Source organism: Pelmatolapia mariae, unplaced genomic scaffold (genome assembly GCF_036321145.2).
Source record: "Pelmatolapia mariae isolate MD_Pm_ZW unplaced genomic scaffold, Pm_UMD_F_2 NODE_ptg000266l+_length_39660_cov_1, whole genome shotgun sequence".
Taxonomy (NCBI): domain Eukaryota; kingdom Metazoa; phylum Chordata; class Actinopteri; order Cichliformes; family Cichlidae; genus Pelmatolapia; species Pelmatolapia mariae.
The window spans coordinates 15,731-39,660 of record NW_027051956.1 but is presented as its reverse complement, the minus strand read 5'-3'; the positions used below and the strand labels follow the sequence as shown (position 1 = coordinate 39,660).

Here is a 23,930-nt window from a genome sequence, read left to right as displayed (position 1 = left end):
TATTACTTGTTATTCTTTTTCGTAAAAAAAACCCCAAAACTATTTATTTATTACTTTTTAAAAACATTTGTTTGTTTTTTCATTATTCTGTCTCTTTTCGCTCTGGGACCGTGTGTACATAATTTCGTTCCACCTCATGTTAACATGTGGTGCAAATGACAATCAAGCTCCTTGAATCCTTGAAATGATTGCATATATGAGGCTTGACTGGCTCACTAATGAGTTCATCAGGATGAGGAAGAGTGTTGAAGATGTGTTTTTGTCACACTTGACAGATAGTGCGAAATTTAGTTGAGGTCAGTTGATTTATATAGCCCCAAATCACAATAATAGTATAATTGTGTTTTATGTCATAAAGACCCCATAATGAAAGAAAGAAACCCAAACAATCACCCCTCCCCTCTCCACGAGCAAGCACTTGGTGATGGTGGGAAGGAAAAACTCTCTTAACAGGAAGAAGCCCCCAGCAGAACCAGAAACGCACTTGAAACGGTAGTGATAGAGTAAAAACGTTTCTTATGTATACATTTCATATGAGTACTAGTACTGGATCATCGACATATATGATACATTTCCTGTCAGTTGGTTTCATCTCTAATCTGAATAGCCAGTAGTAAATGCCAGTTTTAGGACCATAGAATCCAGTTACACATTGTATGCTTGTGTTTTTCTTCTTCAGCTAATGTGTGTATGTTGTTTATGCTATAATATCTATAGTGTCTGAGTGGCTCCGGTTGCTTCCTCTTCTGGGTATCTTGGCTTTGCTCGGCTATCTCACCATTCGCCCCTTTCTGCCTAAGAAGAAGAAGCAGAGGGACAGCCTGATCAATCTGAAGATCCAGAAAGAGAACCCAAAAGTGGTCAATGAGATAGACATTGAGGACCTGAACAGCGCAAATGTGTGTTACTGTCGCTGCTGGCGCTCCAAAACTGTAAGTCTTTTAGTATTTTCTGAAGTACACTGTTAGTAAACCTAAATATTGTTAACACAGACTGCAGGATACATTTCTGTGTTACCCACATTATCATTATAGCTTGTGATTTATTGATAAACCCCTCTAGTTAAGCTGGGACAAGTGTTTGGGCATTCTGCTTCTTGCTGATCAGTTAATATTGTTTCCTGTTTTAGTTTCCTGTATGTGACAAGTCACACTTAAAGCACAACGAGCTGACTGGAGACAACGTGGGACCGCTCATACTTAAAAAGAAGATACTATAATCAACCACTGATCAGATTTTTTTCTCTAAACAGTTTTTCTTGCTCTTGTCTTGGTGTTATATTTACTTAAAAATAGAAACCACACTCTGTTTGAAAGCTACATTTTGGATACTTTAATGATAGTTTGCAATAAGGGAAGTTTTTAAAAAAGGAAAAAAAAAGAGTAACTTCGTTTTTGTGTGGTCCTTTTTGTTCATTGTTCACGTTTGTTGTTTAACAGAGGAGCAGTTTTATTTGACTGGGACCACTTTGAGGGGGAAACTTGAAACATAACTGCATAATTGCAGTAACTTTATGATGCATTTATCTAATGTGAGGCCATCAGGGGAGAGGTTTTGCAGATAAATGTCTGTTTAAATGGAGTCCTCAAAACTAGTCTGACCTTCCTTCGTTTTGGATGAGATTGGACAGCTTTTTTTTTTTTTCCTTCTCCTTTTTCTTTAATTCCTTTATTTTGTTTGCTTCAGATATGTGTGCCAAATACTAACATTTCCATACTTAATGGATGTGACATATTTTAAGTTATTGTGTGTATGGGAGGCTACTTATTCTTTAAATCTGTTTTACTCATAGCCTTTAAATGTTGAGTTTTACATTTTGTATTCAGTTCTGTTGCCTTAAGACATTTCAAACCACATCAAAGTAATTTCAGGATAAATCGTGTTTCACTAAACTTTCAAGGTCTGAAAATGTCTGTTTCCTTAGGCTTTTGTCATATCTGTATGAAGTTGTCTTGGAAAATTTTCTTCATTAATGACTATCAATAATAAATCTGCATTTTGTTTTTTACAGTATAACTGTTCATGAGCTTTGCAAGATAACGGTGTGAATTTATTCATGATAGATGGTAGAAATAAAGAGAATTTTGGCATCTTTAATGTTTGTTAAATTAATGAGATGTGTCATGTTGTCTTTTTTAGTGGTTATGTTTATCATTTTAATATTTTTATTTTTTTTTCTTAAGTCAGTTTTTCAGGCAGTGGTGGTAAGGGAAGGGAGCTACAATACAAGAGTGTGTGACTTTTCAGAGGTAGACTTCATGCCAATCCAATAAACATTGACCTGTTAGTATTCAGAACAAGTCTTTTTATTGGCACTAGAAGGTTGAAGTTACCATAGTCATTTGTGTGCCATAAAAATCTTTAAAAAATGATGTGGAAGATTCACTAGACAACTGATAATTTTGGCCTATTGGAAGCATAAATGTTGTTGGATCACCATTGATCTTCTCATATCATGAAAGACTGCTGTAAAATTAGTAGACAATCCAATAGAGGCATTTCTTCCAGGCCCACACTGATGGCCTTACCCACAGACCCTCACTAGAAGCGCACCGGTAGTGTGACCAGAAAGGAAACTGCTCACACAACACTTTTGAATAATTTAAGCTTTTACTGCAGCAATGTTAAAGATGGGCAATAAATTTATTTTTACATAGTATTTGGGTAAAATGAAAACAATTCTGGAAAAAAATTCATCATAAATAGCTGCTATTACGAAATCTTTTAAGTGAGGTCATATAAATTAAAACAAAAGACATTTCATGTTACACCAGATACATTCTGCAATTACAAAAAAAACTAATAATACTGAAAAATCTATATTTCTTCTTCAATTATAAAATGTTGGATTCATACAGTTTTGCAAATATGGACATGATCACACTGGCTGACATTTAGCAGCATCGTGCTTAAACTAAAATATTAGCAATTACACAAATCCTTCCCTGACTCTTTGCAAACTACGCAACTGATCTCACCATACTGACAGAGGGCTAATATGCACACACAAATCAAAGTAAACAAACACAGCATGAAGATGTAGGATGCCTAAAACTTACATGTGGTTTTACAGTGTAGTCTACTCATAGCAATAAAAATTGCTTATCAACAACATCCCAAAACGTTCTCTGTCCCCCACAAAGAAAGCTGCTTTACTTTGACCTTTCAAGTCAAAGTAAAGTGCTTTCTTACTGGCAATCCAATCAAGAACAGTGGAAAAAATTCTGGATTTAGTGAATATGACAAGATCCTTTTAAAAGTATAAACCATTTCTATACCTTGAAAACAATATGATTTTTTTTCCAGACAGTGCAATGTGGGTCATTTGTTTGCAGTGTTAGGCCTGGAAATCACCAGATGCTATAAATACAAAATGATTCACGTGTTCCTGCAGGACTGCGAACACAGAGAGCTGAACAACAGAGACGCAGCGAGGGCCACTCGGTGGCCAAAGAGAAGTTCAAATATCTGAGGTGTGAGGAGTTTCTTTAATTCTCCTCTCTCACTTGACATCAGAGTGTACTTTCATAGGTGACGGGAGTTTCATTGTCATCTTGATCTCCTGCTGCAGTGCCTAAGAAAGAGGAAGAAGAGACAGGGAGGAAAAAAATAAAAAGACTGAGAAAATGAAAGATTTAAAAAATGAAACTAGCTGCCCTTTTTGCACTGTGAATAAATGTATTTACATGAACACAATATCACTGTTGTGTGCCTGTAAAAAATCGTGAAGCTGCTGAATGACACAGTGGCCCAAGCTATGCAAATCTTTATGTCATAAGGGTGTAGCAGGAAAAATATTAGGAAAGGAAAGGATACTCACTACTCAAACACACCTATAAAGTTAGGTTAGCAAAGGTTGCTGAGCCGAGCTTGAATTTTCAAAAGAAAGACTTTACATACCTAAGAAGAAAGCTGATAAACTGGGTTTGACTCGCTCACCGCTGACTGGGTTCTCTGGCTTTTGCAGCAGGCGAGGTCCACACAGCCCTATGATAAGTGCACCTACAGGGGCTGTGAGAAGGATGGCGAGCACAGCCACAGTCAACACATCCATGCCGTATTTCTGCAGCTGCTTGTCATCCTTTGTCCTCGCCATGTCCAAAGCTGTGGATCCTATAGCTGCCTGACAGAGACAAGCCAAGATGTGGCACAACCCCACAGACTTCAAAGACATTTAATGCATATGCTTTTCATTCAAAGGTTAGCTAAGGAGACATACCTGCACTGTTGCTTTAGGCATCCATGCTAGGGCTATGAACACTTTTTCCTTCATGCTAAAGCCCGCAAACAACACACAGACGAAGGTGAACCCCACTCTAACCAGCAGACCAATGAGGAGAGAGGCTATACCCAGACCTAGAGACATGTAGAGACAAAAGTCATACAAGGACAACAATATTATATGTACACCATATAAATCCCCCCCCCCCCAAAATAACTGCAAGAAAATTATTTGCAGTGTCATTTCAGCTGCACTGACTCATGCAAAACAAACATGTCATAAGTTATTTAGTAAACTGTTATAGCTGTAAAGTGCTAAGAAAGACAGAGGGATTAGTATTTACAGGACAGGAAGAAGCATCACATCTCTCACATTGCCTCTTTTTTTGGGTTATGCAAATATATTTTCATACATAGAGTAATATTTGAATTTTTCACAGTGATAACAGCCATCTCGCTGTGGGTTATTTTGAAGGCTGTTTGTGTGTGTGTCTGTTTATCTCACCAACTGTGTGTCCCTCCAACTCAGAGACTCGAATCTCAGCTCCTATCAGTCCAAAGAGAAGAGGCTGAAACACATCCCATGCCCACCCTATCACTTCTTCCACACGTGCCTAAGGACAAAGAATGCAGGACATGTTCACTGTTCACATTTAATTACAAATATATAACAACCAAGTAGTTTAAGAGAAATTAAGTCTAAGTTTTTGGACAGTTAGCCTCGTTCAAATTCACCTCCAAAGTCAGAAAACTGCAAACAGACGTACTGATGTACTGTAGTTATTAGATGCATTATTTTTACCTTTTCTGTCCCCCAGCCGAGGCCAGCCAGGAATGCCAGCACCAAGGTGCACAGGCCTCCGGAGCCAGGAAAGCCTGCCACACCGCTGCCAAACACAGCAAAAAACAGACAGACCCAGCACCAAGAAGGAACGCTTCATCACCAAGTGTTTCTAGAAGAAATAGTTAACATTAACAGTAGGTTTCTAGATAGCGAAAAGGATAACAATATGCATTATTTAACAAATAATAGCTCTAAGGTCTATAAGAAATCATTTGCAAAGAAGCTAGGACGTGTTGGTTCACAGCACTTTCACTTTTGATGAAGAAATAAATCCAATATGTAATCTAAAGCAGCGGTCCCCAACCTTTTTCGCGCCACGGACCGGTTCATGCCCGACAATATTTTCACGGACCGGCCTCTAAGGTGTCGCGGATAAATACAACAAAATAAAACTAGTACCGGTACCGAAAAAAAGAAGATTTATTCATAACACACGTGAAAAGACCCAGGAAAACCGAGTTAACAATAAAAACGATAACAAAATAACGCTAAAAACCGATAAAAATCCTGAAAACCATACATTTCACACCTGAGCCTCAACTCTCGCGGCCCGGTACCAAACGACTCACGGACCGGTACCGGTCCGAGGCCCGGGGGTTGGAGACCGCTGATCTAAAGCTACATAGTATCGAGGTTTTTAAACAACACATGCTGCCATTGAGATGACAGTAAGAGTCCTTGGGCTAAACTGGCCTGCTTAGTCCAAATCTGTCCCCAGTAAAAACATGTGGCACATTCTGATGTAAAAAGGGCAAAATGAGCACATTAAAAATAAAACCTTCCACATCTGATACTTTTTCAGTTCACTTTTTCAGTTAACAGGGTTAAAATCTGCAGTTTTATTCTTATTATGTTTCCTATTTACACACTACCCCAAACTTGTTTATGGAAAAAGGGTTATACTTTTTTATCCATACAAGCTTTTCCTGGCTGTTACTTTACTGATGTGCTCATAGGCTATGGTGTCAGTTAGTGATGAGACAACAGTAAAACAGGCTCTTGTCATCTTGGCTTGTGTACCTGGTCAACACTAGGGAAGTACTGGATAAGAAAACCAAGAAGAATCCCAGCAACCATCCCTCCTGCCACCTCCAGCACCCCCCTGAGGAGGTTGTACCAAGTTGAACCTAGAAGAATCAATCGAAACAAACATTTGTGAAATTGTGAATTTCTAAAATATTTGAATTTGCCAGTTCAGAAACAAGTCTCTCTAACTAATGCAGCTTAATACAGAAGCCAGCAAACACTCAAAGTATATATTTTACACTTTCTTACACTTTATTTAGTGTAAGGAAGGCTTAACATGTTGGACATTTTGGCATCTACAGTTTGAGTGCTGTTGAATTACACTACAATAGAAAGAGTGTTGCAGCAATACAAAGGTAACCCTGTAAAAAATTCAGATTCTGCCATATATAATGAACTGGTGCCAGAAACTCTGTATTAAGAGTAATCAGCACGCTCACACCCTCTGGTGACATCTTTACAAACTACAGCAAAAAGTTATTTTCTTCTATGCGTTTCTCTTCAGGAGATAAGGTGCTGTTGTGTGTCAAAAGCAAAACAAAGCAATAAATCCATCAATTCTTGTTTTCCTCTCACGGCTCCACACATGTAAACACACAGAGCAGAGATTACCTGTGGCAAAGGCCATGCCCAAGCATGTTGTGAACCCTGTGATCGCAAGAATGTCATCAAAGCTGCCTGCAGCCATCAGCAGGGTGGGGATGCCCTTCTCTACACCGTAACCGTCCTTCTGCAGCAGGAGCATGGAGGGAACCACCACTGCTGGAGACACAGCTCCTAGCACGAAGCTGCAACGTGGAGAAGATAGAGGGTTCATTCATTCACTGATAAATGAAAAACTCCTGGGCAAGCTTTACAAACATTTGGTAAGAATTTATTATACCATAGTTAATAAATGGTAAATTAGTTTTTAAGCAAACAAATAGTTATTGTATTGTGAAGAAGAAGACATTATAATAGATTGTTTTTTGTCTGCTAATCATTAACAATTTAAAACTTGCCTGTATGTCATTAGTTTGTGTAATAATTAATTATTTTAAGAAACATATTCTGTTCTTGTATCAATGCTCATAAAATGCATTTAAACCACACGATGATACTAAACATGTTATATAATATAATATTTGATCATGATAATCAGACATTACTTTACTTTTATAGTAATTGTGTTACTGTTCAATTGAGAAACATATTGCCTAACATTTATTTAGCTATACATTTACCATTTAACAATGTTTATTATGACGTTTTACCATTTGGGTAGAAGCAAAAGGAAAAGTTTGAGCAGACTAATGTAAAGTGGAATTAGTAGAAAAAGATTTCTGTGGTTATGAACAGCTAACAGGGCATTCTTTCTACTAAGTCATCCATTAACTACAACATGCAACACAAGAAGAACAAGCTATCCAGATGTAAAACCAGAGCTTCTTGTTTTTTTACAAATACCTATGCTCCACACATTTTTTAAGAGATCTACTTAATACCCTCAATGCTGACGAAGCAGATATGCATCTTATTTAAATTTCAATGAACTGAGTTTTGTGCTGTTCTTCATGTAAGCATGTTCCTTATAACTGCAGTGGTTTGTTTGTTTTGGGTTTTTTTTTTTGCAGTGTTAGGTTTAATTTATCACAAAGTAAGATTTGACCTTCACTCAGCTCTCTAATGTCTCATGGACCCAGAGAGCTAAGTGGTCACATAATCCAAATATGAATATAACACAAAGTTAAGTTGCAGCTAAAATCCAGACAAAAACAGGACAAAGTCTGGTTGCATTGGGCCCTAGTCACACAGGCCTTGAGACCAATCAAGGACTTCCTAGCAGCTACCAGTCGCTGGAATTAAAATGTCTATTCCCTGACCAAGAAGATTTAAAAGTTGTGCCTTTTGAAATGTGTTGGTCTCAGTAGCAATGGACAATCATCCTCCCTTTCTGGTTTGTTTAAGGCTTTTTCATGTTTCACTACCACTTGGCAAGTAGTTTGCAGCAATGTCAACATCTTTAATGCCAGTTACAGGTAGCCATGTCAATCTGCTAGCGATCACAGCAATTTCTGGGGCAGCACCTTCTTTGCGACCGATTTCACCCAGCGAGTGACCAAATACAAATTTTGTGTTTGTGACACACCTGGGGATCACGAATGAAACAGTAATTTTAAAGTATGTGTATAGATTTGCCATAGACATCAATCAATGGTGATTTTGGTTATGAAGTTGAAAAATAAGAGCTGGGTACAGAGCAAGTGAGAGTAGTGTTGTATTTACCCAAGGATGAAGCCCCACACCCAGGGCAAGCCCATGAGGAAGTGAGAGATCACAGCTATGGTGCAAGCCTCTATCGAGCACGGCCCAGCTGCCACACGTATACACACAGCTTTTAGTTTCTTTAGAGCCTGGTAACAGACACACACATCAAACAAGTTATTAGGTTCTGCACATCACTACAAAAAGCTTTAACAAGCATATTTAGTAGTACTGAATGATGAGGTAAATAACTGACTAAAACATGAACAGATTCTTCCTGTCATTTCTTAACCTCCTAGGACCTGGCATCCACATATGTGGACATCACATTTTGGGTTCTCTAGACCAAAATACTAAATTTTGCTGTACAAGGGCCTGATATCCACTTACGAGGACATTATACTACCACCGTTTTATCGAAATTTAAAGCAAATGTCCTCATATGTGGATCTCATTTTTCTCAGAAACAAAAATTAGGTAAAAAAAAAAAAATCTTGTTATACTTTGTTTATACGTTCATCAGGTCCCAATCAGCCCAAATGGCAAAGAGAAATTAAAAATGCATGCCATGAAAGAGTTTGGGTCTTAGAAGGTTTAATTAACTCTTCTTTTAACTACTTTAACCAGCCTCGCCTCTGTCAGTGCGCCCCAGGGCAGCTGTGGCTACAATGTAGCTTGCCATCACCAGTGTGTGAATGTGTGTGTGAATGGGTGGTTGACTGGATGTGTAAAGCGCTTTGGGGTCCTTAGGGACTAGTAAAGCGCTATACAAATACAGGCCATTTACCATTTAACCACTTCAACCAATGACATAGCTATCAGTGAGAATACTATTTGCACCAGTATAACAACGGCATGGGAAAAGAGATGAGATTAACATATAATTACTGTATTTCTACCTCTCAATGCCGATGTTAAGCTTGTATAGTATCTAGCATACCGTGGGATCCAACCCTAGACCAGCTCTGGCCAGAATGACAGCCAGAGCAATGTTCCTGAGAGATGCAGACCATTTGAAGTCAATGTACACCCCATCTGTAACAACTGGAATGTTCCTCAGCAGGAAGCCCATGAGCAGCATACCTGAAGCAAAGCACAAGTGAGGGTGAGAAAGAGGAAAGCTGATCCTTATTACCATGAAGTTTTGTTTATTCTTTGAAGCTTTCTTTCATGTTGCTACAGAGAAAAAAAAACACAAGCTCACCGGTTGCTTTTTGAACACAGGGTGTTAGAATCAGATACTCTGCAAACTGTGAATGTTGAAACCCTAACACCAGAGGTTTCAACAATCCACAACCTCTTCTAAAACTTCTTGACTCGGATAATTGTTCGAGTCAAATAATAAAACATTAGTATTAATTAATTACATTTTCTTTATGAACCAATACAACATAGATAACAATGACGCTATCTAAAAAAGCAGTACAAAGGTTAGATTTCGGATCTACAGAGAAAGTCTTATGCTATAATAAGTGGAAAAAAAACATATGATGCACATATTCTAATGGGTTGCCAGACAAATATTCTACCATGGAAGCTAAGCACCATCCTCTAAATTTTATAACAGCATTCTAGTTAGTGGTTTATTGAAAGACTAGACAAACCAGAAACCTCAGAAATTAACACCTAACTGTTAAGCAAAGCTCCTTTTTGAAGACTTACTGAAAATGAAAATGAAAAAACATGAACGAGATGTTTAGAGATGCAAACTTCTACCCCTCCCTATAATGTTATCAACTAAACAAGGAGTGGTTACAGTTTCCTTGATGTTTATCAAGGAAATTGATCAAATGAAAGAGTCACATCATGACAATGCACAGTGCAAATAACACTTCTGATGATCAGCACTTTTTCACCCCCTGAAAACTAGCAGCACAGTTGGCATATCTTTTCAAGCCAAAGGTGCCACAATAATCTTTGCTGTGTAAAAATACAACAAAGAGATGCAAAACACAAAAAAATCCAGAACATCAACAGATAACATGATTTTTAACTTTTCACATGGATAAACTTACAGTAACTTGACAAGCTCATGCAAATTAAAAGTTTCTCAAAGAAATTCAACCTTAGTCCTAGATGATGTAGAACAGGGGTGGGGAACTCCTGGCCTCAAGGACCGGTGTCCTGCAGGTTTTAGATATCACCCTGGGTCAACACTCCTAAATCAATGACTAGTTCATTACCAGGCCTCTGGAGAACTTCAAGACATGCTGAGGAGATAATTTAGCCATATAAATCAGCTGTGTTGGATGAAGGACACATCTAAAACCTGTGGGACACCAGCCCTTGAGGCCTGGAGTTCCCCACCCCTGATGTAGAACATTTAGTTGAATAGATACGTATAATAAGAAGTATTCAGTTTTCAATTTAAGGATTCAGGTTTTTTGCTATTGTTTTTTTTTTCTTTTCTAAACACGCAGAAATATATACTGTCACCTGACTTCCCTCTCACCCACAGCAGGGATCATCACTCATCAGTTGACCTCACTGTTGCCAACATACAAACAACGACAAAGCTTTAACACTTTAACACAGGACTTTTTTTCAAAAAGCTTCTAGATAAAAATATACAGACAGCACTGCAGCACTACTAGGTCTTACTCCCCAGAAAGAGCTCAGTTCAGAGAGTGAAGCAAACCTCTTTTTGTATAGTTCAGTGAGCTGCAGGATGAGTTGCCCAGATTGAGGATGAGCACCATGTGAGATAAGAACATTAAGTTATTCCAGGAACAGCCATACTTCCACCGTGCATTGCATAATCATGTATGACTGTCCTTGGAAATGCGGTTTTTAGAAACTTTACCTGCATGCTGACATAACTGCAAACAGTTTAACAAATACTGATGTCTATCATGCACAAAAAAGACAAATAACAAGGTTAACACCCATTTGTAGGTATCACGAATCCATTAAGGCAGCCTGTTAGCAAATGCTCATGGCATGTACGCACTTTTATGTCATAAATGACACAATGCTCCCATCATTATCAATAACTGAACCCAAACATTAAAACAGTATGTGCTTTACAAACATGCAAGTTTAACAATCACAAATCTAACAACTAGGCATGCACCAATGTTTAAAATGACAATCTTTTTTTCAGTTCAATTTTATTTTATTTATATACATTGAAATAACAACAACAGTCCTTATATTGTAAGGTAAAGACCCCAACAAGACAAAAACCTCAACAACGATAACCGCCTATGAGCAAGCATTTGGAAACAGTGGGAAGGGAAAAACCCCCTTTTAACAGGAAGAAACCAGGACCAGCGCACATGGCTGGGGTTGAGGTTTCACTTTCTTTTATGTTATCCCCTATTGTTTGAGAGAAACAAAAAAACAGTGTGATAAAAAGCTTTTAGCTGCATGAGGAAGGACACCGGCTGCCCTTCACGATCCAGCCCCAATGGGATTTGTGTTTGATTCTAGTTTTCAAAGTCGTTATCTTTTACTTCTTGGGCAAATCTGTACACCACTACACTATGGAGCAATGCCAATGTCAGTTAACATGGCTAGTATCAGTTAGAACTATATATCACTCTGATGGATAAATCTGTGTAGATATATATGGACTAAATACTTAGATTAGCATACCAGTGTCACCATAAAAAGTCAAAGCACCAGATTTTCTGTCTTACCAAGGAGTGGTGGGAAAGGTGGAAGTTTGGGCAGACGAATGAGAGACACCAATTTTCCACCAACAACTGCACAGATGAAGAGTATTGTAATGCCAAAGAGGTTTCCTCCTGGGAGACATTCGTCCTCTGTGATTGACCAAACCACTCCAAACAGCACAACTGCCAAAAGAACTAGAAAGAACAGGGAATTATGGGGCTGCATTTCTCAGGTAATTCAATAACTACTGTATACTCATGATCTGCAGTTTTTTCACATTTTTGGATGGAAACATACAACAAATGTGCTCTGGAGGAAAAATCAGCCTCCTTTTTTACCTTTGGTAATAAGGGAGGCGAGAAAGCCTCTTGGCGGACAGGGGCAAAATCTTCGCAGCAAAGGACAACAGACCACTGGTGGATCTGTGTTGGTACCGGCGTCCACTACGGGGTTACGAGGAATAAAATAAGTGGTCTCCTCTGTTACATTTGGACTTGAGCAGCGACGTACCACCACCTGGATCTGGTTCACATTTAGGTGCTTTGAAAGAAGGATCACAACATGGAGTAGAGCAGGTCAGTGTTCACATTGCAAGGTGGACAAACTGTTCTGCTAGATGACCTAGCATATTTCTAAAGGCAGCGCATAACAGATGACAAATAAATATGAAATGTGCAGATTAGTGTGCAAATTCGAATTTACTGCTCAACTCCACAACTCGTCATAACATATAGTATAATAACATAAGCATAAATGCAGCATTAACATAACTATCTAAACAGTGGTACGTGTTCCTGGATTGTAGTAGATTATATTATATTTACTATGTCTTATTTTGCATATCTTCAGTCATAAGGATACCAGCAGTTTTACAGAGGCATGCCATATCCTAAGTTTACAGACTGCTATACACTTGCGAAATGAACGAGTTTTGATATGCCCTATAAACTGATAACAATTTCAGAGTTGTCAAGGGGTTATGTTGGCTCAAAGTTGGGAGAATTCCTTGAACTGGTTTACAATTCTTTCTCAGAGGAAAAATTAAAAGAAAAAAATCATCAACAAGGCGACGGAATTAATTTTAATGAACAATATATACAACACAGAACCATTAAACAGAACAACAGGTGCAAAAAACGATTAGCAGTAAAATACTAAACCTCCACATGGTTTGGCGCAGGCAAAGGAATTCTGTCCAATAGTGGGCTGGGAGCTGGACTAGGCGCTGGACTGGGTGCAGGACTCAGGTCCGGGTTTGCAGGTTTCTGCTGGGTGTCCTCCATGGCTGTTGCCTACAGTCTATCTGGTCCACTCTTGTATCACAAGACATCAAGCTGAGGGGTGGGGTTAGCCATCAGTGGGCTGTTCTTTTACTTTTCTTTTGGCATGTCCACCTCTATCCACAGGTTTCCATTCATACAATAGGTTTTTTATCAGTAAGAAAAAACAAACAGTATCAGTGGTGCTGGTACAAATATTGACATAATGTGAAATGATATGGTTCAATCTCCTACCTGGGCATAATTGACTAAACACATGAGTGTTTGGTGTTTAAAAGAAATGGATTTCATTACATTTCACAAATACTGCATAGTACTAGCTATAAAGTGTGCAAGTAGCGATCTATCAGGCTAATACACAGGTGGACACATGGGACTGTTGTGGAGAGCCGCTCTAACCTCCACATCAGAACGTCTCTCGTTCTGTGTGCTGTATGTACTATAAAAATGTAAATGAGTTGTCAACATTTGTGTATAACACAGTGTATTACATTAATATAGTGTGTTGGTTGTTACCAGTACCACATACACAGGAACGTCAAACAGACGCTACTACAATGTTTTGAAACTTGCTTTTAGTGAGCGACAGACGTCCTGTTAATCCAATTGTAAGCAAACCACGCTAATCAATGCTTACAGCTACACCATATGGCATAGTAGCTAGCGTTAGCTCAAGTAGGTAGGTTACAGAGCGCGGATGCTAAAGCAAGTAGGTTAACGTGCAACTGTCAACAGCAACAACCCGCTCGCACTGGTATCACTAAACCTAGTTTGTCAACTATCGCCAGCAAGTCTTCGAGATATAGGGGTGTATCCGTGTTTCATTCACTGTAAACACGTGGTTTCACTAGCTGTGGTTCCATTATCGGACACGACCCACTCCTGTGTGTGCACTATCGCCAGCTACCACCGCCCCTTCCCCCACTAGCTAATTTTTCCCATTTAAAATGGGATCGTTTCACAAATATCTGTGGATTAAAGCGTTTAGGCTGTGCACAATACGGTTTCATGTCCTATTGCTAAAGTCAAAAAACGACCCTAATTTCTTTAAACGTTAAATTGACGGCCGAGGTTTTCTAACTTCGGTTTATACAATCAAGTTGGATTTTACTTTTCAGTCAACTGGACCAGCAAGTATGGGGGCTAGTTTAATCTCCACCACCCTGACAGCTGGTTCTTGTCCGATATTTGATGTCCTACTGTCCAGTAGCCGCTCATGCCTGTGTACCTCCTACTAAAAGCTGTCAGTGCACCCAACCTTTTATGCAGCTAGCTAGCAAGCGACCGCCTCTGACAAAAATTACCTATTAATTATAGAAGAAAAAAAACGCTCACCTCATATCGTAAACATTACCACAGCGCACGGGCTGTCTGTGGCAGCTTTTCTCGTAGCCCTGTAGCAGATGCACCAGCTGGTACATGAGGAATGAGGAGGATTAGTGACTGCCAAGCAAGTATGTAGCGTCCACATCGGTGCATGGAGAACTTAGGTTACATGGAAAACTGGTTTGCTTAACATCTTGCACATAGCTTTTATTTCACTATTATGCACAGAGTAATGCACAGTAATGGAATACAAGAAAGGTTTAAAGTTGATTACACACTTCTGTACATTATTTATAGTTTGAATTTAGGATGACAAATATATTTGCAGCATAGGTTTCAGTTGCAAAACAAGAAATATTTCCCATAAAATATGCAATATTACTGATTTTTTTTCTTATTTTATAATAATTTTAAAAAATTATCAATTTATGAAAACTTTATTTGAATTCAAGGTTTGGCTTCCACTTCTGTAATGATGTAGTCCTTCCAGTTTCCTCACAGTCTCCAACCTCCATCGATGATGTGCTCTGTCCCAGTCACATAGGCTGACTGTGGAGGGCCCAGACAGTTTAAAACCACTGGTAAATTACTTTACTGACAAAAATATCTACAGCTTTCTCTAGGTATGTGTATTCCTATTGTACCTGCACTCTATGCGTACTATTATTATACCTCCTGAATTACATCTGTGCAAGCACTCACCTCATCTGAGGCCAGGTATACGCACAGGTATGCAATCTCTTCGGCTGTGCACATCCTGCCAGTTTTCTGTCTTGCCATAAAGTCTTTATAAGCCTGTAAATGAGTTACAATTGGATCATTCATTATCTTCACCATCCAGTCATCATTACCTAACATTGTGTAAATAAAGGTAACATATAGAACATAGTAAATGAATGGCGTAAATGTACATCAAAGCCTGCAATACCTGCTCTGGGTCGGGTTGAGCCTGGATCCTACCCCTCAGTGATGGAGTATCAACAGTCCCTATAGAAATAGAAAGCGAGCAAGCCTAATGAAATGATTATTAAAAGACAAGAGTTAGTTAAGAAATTATGGTCTTTGGCTAAATGAACATTTTTTTCTATTAATAAGTATCATATATGACTGGGTTGGATTTGGATGTGATGTATATAAATACTCCTAAGTATACACAGCATCTATTTAGACTGGCTCTTAAGCCAGTGTGCCCTAACATGAAACAACCTTCAGCTAAAAAAAACCATCAATTTAGTTTAATTTCAAGGATGTTTACAGTATACTTTGAGTATCACTGAGGAAGACTAAAAACACATGGTGATATGGTGATTTGTTGCACTGTGTTCTAACCTTACCAGGACAAACACAGTTACAGCGAATGCCTTGCTCAATGAAATCCGCAGCTATGGACTTGGTGAGCCCAATCACTGCAGCCTTGGAGGTACTATAGACACACCTCTTAACAACGCCTGTGTTGAGGAAACACATCTGTCACTCACACACAGCCGTACGCAGGCAAAGCATTTATCTGAGATAAGAGGATTGCAAAGACTGGCCAAACTTCAAAGACATAGTGTCCCTTTAAGTAGGAATCATTCTACAAGCAACTGCAATAAAAAAAGATCTGAGGAAAATTGTTTACCTTTTATGCTTGATGCAACAGATGCCATGTTAATAATGTTTCCCGACTTCTTTGCCAACATCTAGAATGACAAATGGCATATTAACAGAATTGTTTTTGTTGAATCCAGATTAAAACTACACAAACGAAGTAATGAAAAGTGCCGAGATCTGCGCTAAAGGTACAGTTTGGCAGTTTGGTTAGTTTGCAGCTAAAGCAGGATTAGTAGCTGAGCAGTCCCCACCCATCATGTCATGGGTTCACAGCGGTACAGTTAATGCAGCTAATCCAACAACGGATGAGAACGAAATTAAAGGCATATGTCACACTATTATCAGTAGCGCCTATTACATTCACGGGATAAATGGTGTTAAGGGTTTGGTGAAGTGGCCAAAAGTCACCTTAGGCAAGAAAGCCTTGCTCATCAGGTACATGCTCCGCACATTCACATTCATTGTGAAGTCCCAGTCATCCTCTTCACAATCCAAGATGGTGCCATGATGCACAAATCTGTGTACGAGCGCAGACATTTAGTGAAAAATAACCTCATCTAATAACTTTAGACAGCATTAATATGACAATTTGGACAAACAGTGAGATACAAGTGACAATATCTGTACCTAATAACTATAATCAAAACCAGAGTGGTAAACTACTGCCATTTCAAGATAAAACTCAAAGGTGATAATGTAGAAGAAACCTGTTAATAAAATTGAGAAAAGGGGAGAGGGGGTTATGTATGTATGTTATGAGGCTTTGGAAATGTATTTAAGTAGTAAGCAGGAGACAGATGAGTGAATTAGAAAAATGTGTAACTTAAATTATTTTATCTTTTTTCTCCTTTTGCAGTCACCACAACAGATCATCCAACTGACATCACATCTTATTCCTAGCTTCCACCTATGTCACACCAACACTGCATGTCCTCCTTCACTACATCCGAGAACCTCATCTGTGTCTTTTTTCCTCCTTGCTGTGCACTGTCCATTGCTTTTGATGGTTGAACGCAGGTATTTAAACTGATCTACCTTCACTACCTCTGCTTCTTGCATGTTCACCTTTTGACCTGTGTCCATCTCATTCACACACATGTATTCTGTCTTTAAATTATCATAGTCCACACTATCCCCTCTCTGACCTCATCTGTCATCCTGTCCATCACCACTGCAAACAAGAAGGGGCTCAGAGCTGATCCCTAATGTAATCCCACCCTTACCCTGAACCCATCTGTCACTCCTACTGCACACCTTACCGCTGTCTCGTTGTCCTCTTACATGTCCTGCACCACCCTCATATACTTCTCTGTCTCTCCTGATTTCCTCATAGTTAAAAAGAATGAGTTAACGTTTATTTGAAACTACAAGTAAAATGCACAGTGACTGCTGATTTAGGAATTCTAGTTTTGACATATTTTTTTCAGTTTTCTACTTTAATCTGTTGTCAACAATAACTCACACGAATTTACTTCCAAAAATGGTGCAAATTACAGCTTTATTTGTTTTAAAAAGGTTACTTGATGTGGAACTTCTAAATACCATACATTTTGTTTTTCCAAGAATTATGTAAGGTTTTTGTTTCTTCAGTAAATCAGAGAAATAAAAACTAATTTAAAAAGTACCCAGCAACGTTGAACAGAACATCTACATGGTCATGTTCCTTGGCCAGGGCTTCTACTTGGTCCTTCTTGGTCACGTCCACCACTTTGGTCCTGATCCCTGACAGCGAAAACAAAAACAAGGACAGTTCAGATTATACTTGCACTGCTTTCGTCTTCATAACAGCTGGCTTTATTTTAGTGCATGAAATAATTCAAGGTATAGCAGCTTCATTTATCAATCATTTTCACAGTTACACAGCAAAACAATGGTCCCCCCTAAAGCTTTACGAAACAGGAAAAAAAAACATTTTAAATTTGTGTTTGCTGCCATCACACTGCCACACAGTCACGCTGCCACACAATTGTGCACTCCTGGCTGCTATCTTCTTCAACATACATCTTTTCCTACTGACCGCTCAATGGCTCTGCAGAAAGCCAGTTAAGAGGGTGAAGTGCTCAGGCGTGATATCAGAAGAAGAATGTTGCTCATCTCCTATTTATTCAAACCCATTTACTGCAGAGACCAGAATAAATAGAGATATGGTCCTCTTCTCACAGTCTTGAAGAAAAGACAATTAAAACCTCTATAAAGTCTTTTAAAACGAATATATGATATGCATACAAGAAATGAGATAATCTGGGGTTTTTTTTCTTTTTAAAATTACCACAGTGCAATTTCAATTTCTCTAATAGAGATAAGTTAAATGGCTCTTGTAGAGAAAAAACAACTTCATTCTGGGGAAAGCACAGGTGTTATGCATTTATACTAATTGGCTGCTTTAGCCAGAATGAGAGAAATTAGTAGAATGCATGCATTGCTTCTTCCACTTATCTGGTGCCGGGTTGTGGGTGCCAGCAACCTAAGCAGAGAACCTAGGTCCTAGGCTTTATAGGCTAAAACCTCCTCTCAGTCAGACAATCCCAGAAAACCTCCCTCACGGTGCACCCAGGAGGCATCCTTGTCAGATGCCCGAACAATCTCAACTGGCTCCTTTCGATGTGGAGGAACAGCAGTTTTAATCTAAGCCCCTCTTGAATAACTGAACTTCCCACCCTATCTCTAGGTACAAGCTATTTCAAAGTAATCAAAGTTTTAAAACTTTGCATCGAATAATTAAGTTGTGAAAGAACTTGAATGAAGGGATAGGAGTAAACTGGCATCCCTTTTGCAATGCCTCAAATAGCCAGAAGATGGCAGCCATAGATCAGCAGAGATGAAACTTGCCTTGAATACCATCCAGCTCCTTCAGCTTTTCTCCATTTATGTCTGTGGCTGTGACCTGAGCTCCCTCCTTAGCAAATGCCTACAGTTTGGAAAACAAAAACAAAAAATCAGTGTTCAGTTCCAAGTGGTTCCTCAATGTTCTACATGCTGTGCTATAAAATATAAGGAAAAATCTGCAATTATGATGATTGGTTATGACACAAAACCGAAAAGAGAAGGACACCGAGCCACAGACACAACTGAGCAAGAATCTAAATTGCCGTACGAATGGACGGGGGCACTCCAACTACAGGGAGTAGTTGGAGTGATCATCAATACCAATCAATATCTCATTATCAAGCATCTGAAAGCAGACTGTCAATATCCATCCACAGTTCCACAACTCTTCTGAAATCCATTCAACTTCCCATCAATAAGGCAGGTTTTTAAAGTGCAAATGGATTTGCTCAAAAGACCCCTTATACCATTTGCATCTTTTAACGTTTAGGTTGAATTCCTCCAATAAAAACCCAGTTCACTGTAATACAAGGCACCTTTGCACACTTTAAGATCACTTGGAGGGAACAGATGTAGCGATGGTCCAATCCAGTGTGTGAGATTTTCAAGTGTGTCGTTATCTCTTTGGCAAGAATATCCCTAAAGGACTGTCCAGAACCTTTGCTTCCATTAACTCAGGAATCACTATTACAGCAGTCATTTACAGGACATTAGAAACACACAGCATGTCACCTATACTTAAGGAAGTTGGAAGAAACATGTTTTAAATTACATTAAGAAAAATTACATCACAGGACTTCTTAAAATCTTTAACTCTAAGCAGTATATCCTATATTAGTTAATTTATATTTAATGCTTATCAAAATGTAAAGAGCACTGAATAAGTGCAATATTTAACTACTAAATAAACATTTTCTGCTGTGATTTAGAAGCCACTAAATCACTGAGATGTTAAGAAGAAGATATTAAATGTTTTTACGATTGCTGCAGCACGTCCAATCCCCTGAGCAGCGGCGGACAGAACAATCACTTTCCCATCCAGGCGACCCATAGTTTACCTTTCACTGCTGCTGTGAACAAAAACAAAAGATTGGAGTAGAACAACACATTTATTTAGATAAATGCTTTCAGTCTTAATTTAAAAAGGTATATCAAGCATGTTTTTTACACAAATGTACACATTTCTATACTTTAATTCATGGTTTTCAGCAGTCCTGACATGCAAAGACATACATTCACTGCTAATCTCTGAAAAGTGTGGTGCAATTCGTAATTTGGTTATATAACTGTGCAATCATTGACAGGCTTTCTTGGCAAAATGGTCTTTCGGTAAACTGCAGCATTTGATGACCTACAGCTAAGAGAGAACTCTTAAGTGACCCCACAAAACCATTTACGAAGAGGACTTGAATTCATTAGAAGCTTTCTGTAGTGTTAGGTTTAGAGCATTCAGTCACTAATAGTGACAAAGTCAGGCATTATAAATATTAATGTAAATTTTATTACTTGGCTCAAAATGATTGTAGCTTGTGGTAAAAAGTCCCTATTAACAAATGTGCTTTATCAGTGAGTCTGTCTTCCGCTTCAGGTACCAGCTTAAATTCAGTTCACACAGTGCTGGTCCTTATTTACAATAATGTCACCCAACAAATCAGACAAGATCAGTACCATGGAACTTGCAGTGAAAGTTAGTCATTAGGCCAAAATATGACATGACACGGCCCAGAAATAATGCAATATGGCAGTTTCTCAGTCAAGGACTTAAAGACATAGAATAACATACAGTAATCACATCTGTCTATACAAAGTTCAGAGCACAAAAGTTCTTCTTATCATTTCATCAGTCTTACCAACATGAAGATGATATATTTATAAAGATTATTGTGGGCTCTTTTACGTTACAATATAAAGCACCACAAAGCAACTGTTGCTGTGATTTTGCTCTATATAATTTAAATTTAATTCACTTGAGTTGTAAAGCATAACTATCTATATTTTATAACTCTCATCTTACTGAACATGTGTACTTACTTACCTCTGAATCTAGAGAACAATTAAACAGACCCCCATTGGGTCCTACTCTCTAAGAGTAAGCTGTTTATGAGAGAGTATAACCACCAGGCAAAGTTCACATCAATGTGTGTCCACAGGCCCATTCTCCTATTTTTGCAGATTAGCCCAACCTAGCTAAGTGACCATGTTTCTCCACATAACCATCAGTTCTATTCCATTGGTCAACAGGTCAAAAAGCCTCTGAACAACCTTCTATAAGAGCTAGCAATCTCTTTAGGGAAGGGGGCCTCCACCTGCCTTAGGGGAGGCACTCCAGTGTTGCTGTAACCAAAGTTAAGTGGCTTGGATCACCCATGAGGCCAAAAGGTTCTTGAACAAAGCTTGGGCCTGTACAGAAACCTCGTAGCAGATAAGGAATTGCTTGTTCTCTATAATTGTGACTCCTAAGAAGTTCAGGTTCAGGTCGTCCCTACTCGGGAAGGCCTGGTTTGAAAATGTTCTCTGACCCTATCTCAACCTTGAGCACAGTACTGCATGTCCCTCAATGAGTATACTGACACCTGGTCTACACTCGTTTTTGTCACCCTTAAGAATGGCAACGTGCGCCAAAAGTGACGTCACAACTCTTGGTACATGTTCCACTCTTTACTTTTGTTTCAACTTTTCATGCAGGCCTTGTTTTTTGTAACCTGGTGTGCACGAGATGGTCATTGTTGAATACGCAAGTTTGCAAGCAGTTCAGAGCTCAGAGATGCCCAGGTTTTACACAAAGCGTAACAACTTGAAAATATTAAACTGTTCTGAGGAAAACTCTGCAATAGCTTTGTTTACTGTTTGGACTTCTCCTTTTGTATTAACAAAAGGAGAACAATAATATACAATAATCCTCAACATCACTCAAAACATCACTGTTCAAAAGCAGACATCGGTGAGTCCGGTAAACGGGCTCTTGTGATGTTGCAGTTCATACAAAACACAACCAAACCCTTACCAAAAACAAGGCTTAAGGGTCTATAGAAGCTGCCAGAACAACTATGCAGTCCTGGTCTGACAAACTAGACCTGACAGCCAGACCTGGTTGTGTGCCTGAATCATGGAGGCCACTAACTATCCCCAAGCCTGGGCATGTACTCTTGTCCTCCTGATTTATAATTCAGGCCTGCAGAAGCCAAATTCTGCAGCAGGCCCTGAAAAGTAAGCCAACAAGAGGGAATTGATGCACACCAGTCTTGTGGCCAAGGATTAAGCACTGTAGGCCCTGCAGAGCTAATTAACAGTTCCTACAGTGCCTGTAAGGATGGATCCAATCCTAGCTAGCACTTGCCAAAGAATTCTTCATTTATATTTAAGTCATAAAGACATGGCACTCCCTCTCTTGCGAGTGGTAACGGGCTCATATCAAACACTGATACAGTCTATGTTGGGGCCTAACAGTTCTGGAGACTCCTAAGTTTTATCAATTTTTCCAGGAGAAGTTTAAAATTTCTGAAAATACTGGGAGTATTACTGAGCTAATACCACTGCCACATGCAAATGAGGTGTGAACCATTTCAAATGTCCATGGCCTTGGTGAAGCTATAGAACAAAAACACTTCACACCACTCTGGTACCTCCAGGAAAAAAAAAAGCTTTTTTCTTTTAAATAACCACAAAATGGCACGCCATACCATGTGGGCTGCTGGGCACTGGTGGACTGTCCTGTCATTGGGCCAGTTTAGCATTTGAATCAAGATTTCAACCATTCAGTGCAGGATTTCCACATTTTGCACTTCTGCATCGTCTTAAAGCAAACTGTAAAACGTTAACTTACCTATCAGTCTGCTGTTACTCATTAAGTATTAAGTCACGTGTAAATCCTCACATGAGATAATGAAACACAATGTGACTCAAAAGAGAAAAGACATTTTAAGCTTCACTGCTTACTGCTTGTGTCTGTTCTCAGTTCATTAGTCTTAGAAACAGTGCAGATTTTCAGTAACTGTGGCCATCTCAGACAAAGAAGAAAAAGTGGCACCAGTACAACTATGGTGAATTTGCAGTGTATCTAAGGATGTGCAGACAGGTATTACTAGAAACCATAATTTCCATAATTCCGTTGTACATGTACAATGATAATTAAGAGCTATTCTATTCTATTTGATTTTAAACTGAGATAACATTAAGAAAAGATACAAAGGTGAGTGGTATTGCTAGGTGTCTTCTAAGTAGATTTGGGGGGTAAAAAACTAAATACAGTCCAGAAGACGTAACAATTCAAAGTAGCATTGGACTGTAATCGCTTTTCAAACATGTTAACCTGTAACTGCAGAAATGTCATTGATTCCTATTGTTGCATAACAGATTTTTTCAAACGTGTGTAACCTACACAAACTTTACTTGCATCAGCTGCTCCAACCCTGTCAAACACACAGTAACGACTTTAACTCATGAGCATGTGCAGATGCTTTCTGTAGGTTGGACTGTTAGCTAACGTAAAGTGATTTTAGAAACTCACCCCTCTGCTCAGCTCCGACTTCGACGAGACGCACTCAACGTCAGAGTTCAGCGAGGCTGGACACGTGACACGCAGCTAGAACTCCTGTTGGTTCGAGACCAGGAAGTTCACACGAAGGGACTGGGTGCAATTTGAGAAGACTAGAAAGCAAGGGAGCACACCAACAAGGCTTTCTACTTTCAAACGGGTTTTTTTCACCCTTTAAAAAATTAAAGACATTAAGCTTTGTACAAACTTTTTAAATTGTTAAAATTAGCTCTCTTTTGAGTGTCCTTCGGGCTACTAATATTTAATGTAGGCTTACTTAGTCGAGCTTTGTATAAGGATGTACATTTGATACAAATATTTTATTTGTAAGAACCAAGAAAAAAACAATATAAGAAAGAATTTTTTAATTATTCATTTTGATAGTAAATATGAAATTTCACAACAAAAGAAATAAATA

At 38.8% G+C, this 23,930-nt stretch overlaps 2 protein-coding genes and 1 pseudogene across 3 annotated transcripts; 1 reads left to right on the top strand and 2 right to left on the bottom strand.

The window, feature by feature from the left end:
• Positions 1–717: 717 nt before the first annotated feature.
• On the top strand, positions 718–3,218 carry LOC134622892 (CDGSH iron-sulfur domain-containing protein 2A-like; the record flags this gene model as incomplete). The annotated part of the gene is made up of 2 exons (XM_063468200.1): positions 718–932; positions 1,130–3,218. Coding segments are annotated over 2 exons (305 nt in total), but the record flags the coding sequence as incomplete, so codon positions are not given.
• Positions 3,219–3,223: 5 nt separating this feature from the next.
• LOC134622890 (sodium/hydrogen exchanger 9B2-like) lies at positions 3,224–14,654 on the bottom strand (annotated as a pseudogene).
• Positions 14,655–14,768: 114 nt separating this feature from the next.
• LOC134622891 (dehydrogenase/reductase SDR family member 6) lies at positions 14,769–23,571 on the bottom strand. 2 transcript variants are annotated; one of them, XM_063468198.1, is made up of 10 exons: positions 23,486–23,571; positions 19,958–20,048; positions 18,982–19,060; positions 17,778–17,874; positions 16,561–16,669; positions 16,181–16,241; positions 15,894–16,007; positions 15,488–15,546; positions 15,262–15,354; positions 14,769–15,108 (listed from the first exon to the last, which is right to left on the bottom strand). In XM_063468198.1, exons 2-10 carry the CDS (start codon positions 20,027–20,029, stop codon positions 15,055–15,057), a joined length of 738 nt encoding a protein of 245 aa, XP_063324268.1. In that variant the 5' UTR covers positions 20,030–20,048; positions 23,486–23,571; the 3' UTR covers positions 14,769–15,054. The 2 variants fall into 2 exon arrangements, with proteins under 2 accessions (XP_063324268.1, XP_063324269.1); XM_063468199.1 differs by having other exon boundaries at positions 19,958–20,045; positions 23,486–23,534.
• Positions 23,572–23,930: the final 359 nt, after the last annotated feature.

What these genes read in the sequence shown, in the direction of transcription:
- LOC134622891 (XM_063468198.1), bottom strand. Translation starts at nt 20,029, where the DNA reads ATGGGTCGCCTGGATGGGAAAGTGATTGTTCTGTCCGCCGCTGCTCAG. An exon ending in TTGGACGTGCTGCAGCAATC is followed by an intron (nt 19,061 to 19,957) that starts GTAAAAACATTT and finishes TCCAAACTGTAG; the next exon opens with GCATTTGCTAAGGAGGGAGC. An exon ending in GCAAGGCTTTCTTGCCTAAG is followed by an intron (nt 16,242 to 16,560) that starts GTGACTTTTGGC and finishes TTGTCATTCTAG; the next exon opens with ATGTTGGCAAAGAAGTCGGG.